The sequence below is a fragment of the Panthera leo genome, chromosome A2 (assembly GCF_018350215.1).
Source record: "Panthera leo isolate Ple1 chromosome A2, P.leo_Ple1_pat1.1, whole genome shotgun sequence".
Classification (NCBI taxonomy): Eukaryota; Metazoa; Chordata; class Mammalia; order Carnivora; family Felidae; genus Panthera; species Panthera leo.
Genome location: NC_056680.1, coordinates 73,141,858 through 73,149,941, shown reverse-complemented (window position 1 = coordinate 73,149,941; position 8,084 = coordinate 73,141,858). Strand labels below are relative to the sequence as shown.

General features: G+C 41.4%; 1 protein-coding gene across 1 annotated transcript; it reads left to right on the top strand.

The window, feature by feature from the left end:
• Positions 1-3,214: 3,214 nt before the first annotated feature.
• Positions 3,215-3,520, top strand: LOC122213453 (10 kDa heat shock protein, mitochondrial-like). Its single transcript, XM_042927567.1, has one exon. The coding sequence runs from the start codon at positions 3,215-3,217 to the stop codon at positions 3,518-3,520; it is 306 nt and encodes a 101-aa protein (XP_042783501.1).
• The last annotated feature ends 4,564 nt before the right edge of the window (positions 3,521-8,084 follow it).

Below are 8,084 nucleotides of genomic sequence, written 5' to 3'. Positions count from 1 at the left end.
CCAACATTGAGATCATAACCTGAGCCGAAGTTGGGCATGTAACTGACTGAGCCAGCCAGGTGCCCCTTATAAAAACTCTTAAACAAGATTTGATGAGCTCAGGGTTGGTGAAAGCATCCATGTAGTGGGATGGTGGTGCCTCTTAGTTCCATGGAGACAGAAGCTCTTGCCCTCGGGACCCTTCCACATCTCACCCCACATACCTCTTCATCTAGCTATTTGCTTATCGTTTATAATAAACTAGTAAATGGAATATATGTTTCTCTGAGTTCTGTGGGTGACTCTAACAAGGTAATTAAACTTGAGAAGAGGGTCATGAGGACCTTCCATTTATAGCCAGTTGGTCAGAAACAGGTGAATTGTGATTGACTTCTGAAAACAGAGAAACAGTCTTGTGGGACCGAGCCCCTCACTGTGGGATCTGACACTATCTCCGGGTAGACAGTGTCAGAATTGAGCTAAATTGCAGGACACCCAGCTGGTGTTGCAGAATTGTTTAATGTGTGTAAAAGTGTCAGAAGTGAGATGCAGTAGTAGTGTCAAGAGTAAAGAATGCACACAGGAAGTGAGTTTTCCTTTACGGAGGGTATAAAGGAATTCTTTACTCTTCTTGTAACTCTTCTGTAAATCTGTAATTATGTCAAAATAACATTTACTGAAGAAAAAGAACAGGATGGGGAGGAGGAAGTGGCAGAAGAAGAGGAGGAAAATGAAAAAAGTTGCTGTTGGCAGCCATCTTAAGCCATGCTGGGAAAGGCTGTCTCAGAATGGAACAGACTCAGAGGAAGCAGAGCCATGAGGTAGATCTGGGTGACTTTGTGGCAGCCCTACATTAAGCTTTAAATTAGTTAATCTGTTCTTCCCCCTTTAGTTTTCAGCTTATGTGAGTCAAATAATCCTGTTTCATAAGACTTGCTCATGAAATATGTAATAATTCACCACATTCCAGTCGGAAACTACTACACTTCTTATGTTTTCTTTTCTTCTTATTTTTTAAGTTGTTTTCATTCCTAAATAAACAATGAAACTACACAACAGAGTTCAAAGAAGCTACACACTTTGCTGACTTCCATACATATATATGGAAGAGGATGACAGAAATTACTTAGAGAAACACAACCATCAAGAATTACATGACCAACTCAACTACAACACAAAAGCAAGTGACTTGATTTAAAAATGAGCTAAGGACTTAAATAGAAATTTCTCCAAAGAAGAGTGAGCAAAAGATGTATGAAAAGATGCTCAACATCACTAATCATTAGGGAAATGTATATCAAAATGTATATCAATGAGGGACACCTGGCTGGCTCAGTCAGTGGAGTGTGTGACTCTTGATCTCAGGGTTCCAGAAAACCCTGTGCGTTCCAGTCCCATGTTGGGTGGAGATTACTTAAAAATAAAATCCTTAAGAAAAATTTTAAAACTAGAGTGAGATGTCACCTCACACCTATTAGGATGGCTACCATTAAAAACAAACAAAGAAAGAAACAAACAAAATAACAAGTGTTGGTGAAGATGTGAAGAAATTGGAATCCTTGCACACTGTTGGTGGAAATGTAAAATAGTGCAGCCACTGCAGAAAATTGTAAGGCAGTTCCAAAAAAAAAAAAAAAAAAAAAGGCACAAACATAGAATTAGCATATGACCCAGTATATATCCTAAATAATTAAAAGGAACTGAGTAATTGAAGAGTATATATCCAGCATCTTGAAGAGGTATTTATACACTCATGATCATAGCAGCATTGCCTACAATAGCCAAAAGTGGAAGAAGCCCAAGTATCCATCAACAAATGAGTGGACAAACAAAATGTGGAATATTATTCAGCCCTTAAAAAGGAAGGAGATTCTGACATGTGCTAAAACATGAATGAACCTTGAGGACATTATACTGAGTGAAATAAGCCAGTCACATAAGGACAAATACTGTGTGACTCCACTTAGATGACATACCTAGAGTAGTCAAGTTCATAGAAAGAAAACTACAGAAAGTACAATGGAGGTGGGGGGTGCCAGGGGCCAGGGGCCAGGGGGAGGGGATAATGGGGAGTTAGTGGTTAATAGGTGCAGGTTTCAGATTTGCAAAATGAAAACATCTCTAAGGGTGGAAGATGTTGGCTGCACAACTATATGAATGAACTTAATGCCACTGAAATGTATATTAAAAAATGGTTAAGATGGCAAATTTTATGCTGTTTTTTTTTTTTACCAGAATAATAACAATTAAAAAAAAAAGAGTTATAAAGACAAAGAACTTGCTGTAGGACAGACTAATTTACGTAATTGGGGCAGAAAATGGCTACCATAAAAAAATAAATAGATGACCAAAGGAAGTGAAAATTTATAAATCCTAAGGAAAAGTAAATTTATTGTAAAAATCTGAGATAAATCTATGTAGAAAATGTAGCAGAAAGTCAGAAAAACTTGAAAGGTATTTTGTCCCTGAGACATTGGTGCTCTAAGATTGTAAGCAAAGGATTACTAAATATGGATCCCTGGGCATAGATTCTCTTTGTTATTCTAGAAGTTCTAGGAGAGATTACCTCCTCCAACATACTCCTCCAATCTTCCCATTGATGCCTAAAATTGCAGTCTTTGAGGTTTATTACTTTGATATAGGTTTTTTTTTTTTCTCCTCTGTCCTAACCTTGGCCCTAAATTCCAGCACTACATTACAAAAGCCCATTAAACATTCTTCACCAGTTCTTCAAACCAGTATGTCCAAATGAATTATCTTCTCTTCAGAAGTCACTCCCTTACTTCCTGCCATTTCTGCCAATCACTTCCCTTTTGCCCCCAAATCTTGGAGTAATTTTTCCTCCTCCATCTCCTGTGCCCTTGTACCCACTTGGTGATTCAGTCCTGATATGTCTCCCTCCCTGACTCTCATTACGGTCCCTTCTTTCCATCCTCATTACCACTTCCCTCTGTCTATTCACTCCTAGGTTGCTGTAGCAAATCCAAACTGGCTCTCCTCATCCAGCCTCTCCCCTGCCTTATAAGAGGAAGACTAAACACATGTTGACAAGCACCAGGAAAGCAGGAAATAAGGAAGGAAGGGAGAGAAGGAGGGATGGAGGGAGGATAGGAGGAAAACAATATTGGAAAAATTTCAAGAACTTGAAGATAAAATCAAAAGATTCATCATGAGACTTTTTTCCCCCACGTTCATGTGGCCCCAGGGTCAGACTATAAGTCTGGGGGACAGAGTCATGGCAAGACATGCATTTAGAAAGTTTCTTCCCCTCTTTGGCCGAGTTTTAGTTGAAAGGAATGCAGCTGAAACTGTAACCAAAGGTGGCATTACACTTCCAGAAAAATCTCAAGGAAAAGCATTGCAAACAACAGTTGTAACTGTTGGATGGAGCTCTAAAGGAAAGCGGGGAGAGATTCAATCAGTTAGCATGAAAACTGGAGATCGAGTTCTTCTCCCAGAATACAGAGGCACCAAAGTAGTTCTAGATGACATGGATTCTTTTGTAGAGACTGTGACCATTCTTGGGAAGTATGTAGACTGAAATGAATCACTGAAATGGCATCGAATGAAGCTGCCCATTCCAGTGAAGTTGTGAGATTTTTCATTAGACAAATAATTCTCATGTCTCTCTTTTATAATAAACCAATGGTGTTCAAAACAAACAAACAAAAAGATTCATGAAGAGAAAAATATAAAAGCTACATTCCTTAACAAATTCCATTCCTCAAACACAATCCTTGTACAGATATTTTTATATATTTCCCCCACAATTTCCTAAGCTTATAATAGACACTTCCTAATAGTCCAGCCAGACAACAGTTTATGAATCCTTATAATTAAATAAAGCCTAGAAGAATCAGTTCCAATATCTAGAACATAGTGTGGGATTTTCTGTCAAAAAATCTCTCCAAGAACTACCAGCCTTTTAGAAGACAGGATGTCTTAATAGGGTCATTATACAAATATTATTGTTTAATAATAATTTTATAAGTTCTGATCTAAATTTGTTCTCTGTATCATCAGACTGACCCTTAAGTAAAACTTGAGGGAAACGGAAGTTCAGCTCAAGAGAAGAAAAAAATCAACAACAATAGTGTCTACAGCACAATAGGCTGACTCAAAGGAAAGTAATCTGTCCCTCACTGGGGTAGTCAAGCTAACACAGGATGAGTATTTGTCAGGAAATAGTAAAATGGATTTAAGCATTAATTAATGGAGAGAAATAAGTGAACTCCTTATTCAACGGTTTCTCAAACCAGCCAATCTACACAATCACTTGGAGAGCATGTTAAAATTCAGATTCCTGGGGCACCTGGGTGGTTCAGTTGGTTAAGCGTCTGACTCTTGATTTTGGCTCTGGTCATGATTTCATGGTTGTGAGATGGAGTCCTGAGTCAGGCTTTGTGCTGAGTGTGGAGCTTGCTTGAGTTTCTTTCTCTCTCTCTCTTTCTCTCTCTCTCTCTCCCTTTGCCCCTCCCCAAACTGCACACACTCTCTCACTGTCTCAAAAAAAATTTTTTTTAAATAAAACTCAGACTCCTTGGCCTCACTTGTAGAAATTCTAATGTAGTAGGTCTGGGATAGAGCCTGGCATGTATATTTTTACAGAGATCCTCAGAAGGTTCTAACATAAAGCTGGCTTTGGGATCCCCTACTTTATATTGGTTTCTCAAACTGAAGAATACAGTCCCCCCCAATATGTCCATAGAATACACCTTTTTTAGGGGTCTTAATTACATAAGCATTATGTTCAAAGAATTATTTTTACTTAGTCTTGGACGGTGACTTTTGGATATGCCATAATTACATGTAGTAACACAAATGGCAGTGTAAATCATGTCTACCGTTCTGATCTCAAGGGTAGGGCTAGGCCCAGAATTGTTTGTGGTTTTTTTTTTTGTTAATATTCTAACATTTGGAGGCAGTATTGCCTAGATCAGTGGTTGTCAAACTTTGGTCTATGGCAGAATTACCTGGAAGGCTGGTTAAAACTCTGGTGGTTCCAGGGCACCTGGGTGGCTCAGCTGGTCAAGAGTCCAACTTCAGCTCAGGTCATGATCTCATGATTAGTGAGTTCGAGCCCCACATCGGGCTCAGTGCTGACAGCTCAGAGCCTGGAGCCTGCTTCGGATTCTGTGTCTCCCTCTCTCTCTGCCCCTCCCCAACTCATGCTCTGTCTGTCTCTCTCTCAAAAACTAGTAAACATTTTTTTAAAAAAGCAAAAACAAACAAACAAACAAACACTCTCTTGTGGTTCCCATCCCCTGACCCAGAAAATCTGGGGTGGGGTCTGGGAACTTACAGTTCTATCAAGTTTCCAGGTAAATGATGGCACTGCTGGTCTGGGAGCCACATTTTGAGAACCATTGACTTTTTTTTTTTTTAAGTTTATTTATTTATTTATTTATTTATTTATTTATTTATTTATTTACTTTGAGAGAGAGAGAGAACACGCAGACAGCAGAGGAGGGGCAGAGAGAGAAGGAGAGGATCTCAAACAGGCTCTGAGCTGTCAGCTCTGACCTCAACATGGGGCTCGGCTCGCATTTACACGAGATCGTGACCTGAGCTCAAACCAAGAGTCAGACGCTCAACTGCCTGAGCCACCCCGGCACCCCAACCATTAGCTTTTTGATTACAATCGCAGGCTTCTGGGCCAGACTCAGTGGGTTAACCTCTAGGTTCACCATCTTTTTGTTGTGTGACCTTGGGGATATTCAACATTTCCATGCCTCAGTTGCTTTCTATGTAAAATGGGGATAACAATGGCATCTACTTTAGGGGGGGTTACGGGGAGGATTAAATACATTTATCCACAGGAAGTATGGACACACCATGTATCCATAAAGTACCCACCACAAAATACTTTTCCTCATAAAAAAATGGATACAGCAGATGGTGAATACTCATATGTTTGGTATTAATTCAGAACATGTTTTGTGAGCCAGGTATTATACTGCAAATGCATATTATAAGACATGCAAGATCCATAGATCTTTCACACTCCTAATGGCTGAGTCTAGAAGAAATTGAACTTTTTTAAACAAATTTTTAATGTTTATTTTTGAGAGAGAGACAGAGTCAGAGTGTGAGTGGGGAAGGGGCAGAGAGCAAGAGGGAGACACAGAATCGGAAGGAATCCGAGCCCGTGGTGGGGCTTGACCCCATAAACCATGAGATCATGACCTGAGCCGAAGTCGGATGCTTAGTGGACTGAGCCACCCAGGTGCCCCAGAAATTGAAGTTTTTTTATTTTTTATTTTTTTATTTAAAAAAAAAATTTTTTTTAACTTTTATTTATTTTTGAGACAGAGAGAGACAGAGCATGAACGGGGGAGGGTCAGAGAGAGGGAGACACAGAATCTGAAACAGGCTCCAGGCTCTGAGCTGTCAGCACAGAGCCTGACGCGGGGCTCGAACTCACGGACCGCGAGATCATGACCCGAGCCGAAGTGGGCCGCCCAACCGACCAAGCCACCCAGGCGCCGCAGAAACTGAAGTTTTTGATTTAATTTCTCAGTAATTAGCTGTGAAATTCTCATGTCTCTTCATGTTTGTCTTTTCATATTTCTCTAGTGATGATCATGGAGCCTGGCAATACCAAGCAAGTGCATTAGGAAAAAAGTATTATGATAGAAATACAGCAAGCACCAGCTCTTTTACAAAATACCATTTTATTGGAAAAGCTAGCTTTTTGGCAGTTAGAGTTTAATTTCCTAGTTGAACAGAAGGTGGCAGCACCACACGGCAATTTTGCAGGAGCGTATTGCTCTGCGCCGCCTCTCCCCTACGCCCCAACGTGGCTGGCTTTTTGCATTTTGAACCCATTTCCCGGGTCTCAGATTCTTATCCTTTTTTAGGCTTTAGAACATCAGTGGACCAAGACCCCTTCCTGTTGGTTAGTTTATGGGTTAAAAAAAGTTTTACCTCTCCGACAGACTAACCTGAAGTGCGACTCTTAACAGGTCCCTGTGCCCCTCTTGCGCCTCAGTTTCCCCTGTGTGAAACGAGGACAGGGGAACTGGGGCTCTCTGAGGTCATCAGCCTCGACAGCCGGAGGTTCCAAGTTCAGGGTCAGGGCTAGTCGGAGGTGTCCAGCAGGTGGGTGGGTTCGTGCTCCCCAGGAGATTGGGCTACAGGAATTCAGGATGGCGGGTCGGCGCCAGAGTGTGCAGGCGACAGGCACTGCGTCCTCTGGAGCATCCTGTTTACTGGGCGTAAGAAATGTGAAACGTCGTGCGCTGTATTAAGTATAATAAAGCAGGAGATTCGGGGGAAAGTTACATCAATTTTTAACATAAAGCTGATGGCATCAACGAAATTACATACCTCCAGTAACTTTTTAAGAGGGCCACCTGTCCACTGTCTTCTGTCTTTAGGGAGACTTCGGTGGAGACTGTCGCTTTGGGCAACTATTTTGTTTAATTGAAGCTTAACGGGTTTTAGGGCAACAGAAACTTCTTTTGGAGAAGGATGCTCTGGCGCCCTCTGGTGACGCATCCTGAGTAAGACATCACTCCCCTCCCAACTCCTTCGTTTCAATCGTTCACACCAAATAATCCGGTTTTTGCCTTTAGGGTTCTATGTCCCTTGGCTTCTGGATTATTAATTTTACAGCTAACTCTATGATCCTCCAAGAAGAGGTTACAAGATTTCACGTTGGTTATATGGACTGCAAGCCAGCTTAGAGCAGAAGTACTAATAAAGTAACTCGGTTGGACAGCCAATCTTTGGTTTGGGGTCATTTCATAGGAAAACAACGTGCCTGCCAGAGCTGGTTATCAGTCTGAGCTCGGAGTGGGGCGTCGGAGAGGAGCCTCTCATTTTCCATGCTTGTGGTTTAGGTCGGTGGCTCTCTGGAATCCCCTTGTCCTTTCCACATAGGGTGATGAGGCGTCCACCTCGGTTCATGTTTGAGATCCCAGTTCTTCACAGGATGGCTCCTCTTGGGCCCTGACATCTTTCTTAGCAAGCTTGGTGAGTAAGAGGCCAGATACTTCCTGATCTTTGTGCCTGGAATTGTTACTAGCAATACCAGTATTTCTCCAGGGACCAAATGCATCGGTGCCTCCTGGGATGCTGCTTACATTCACACCCGTTGGGTC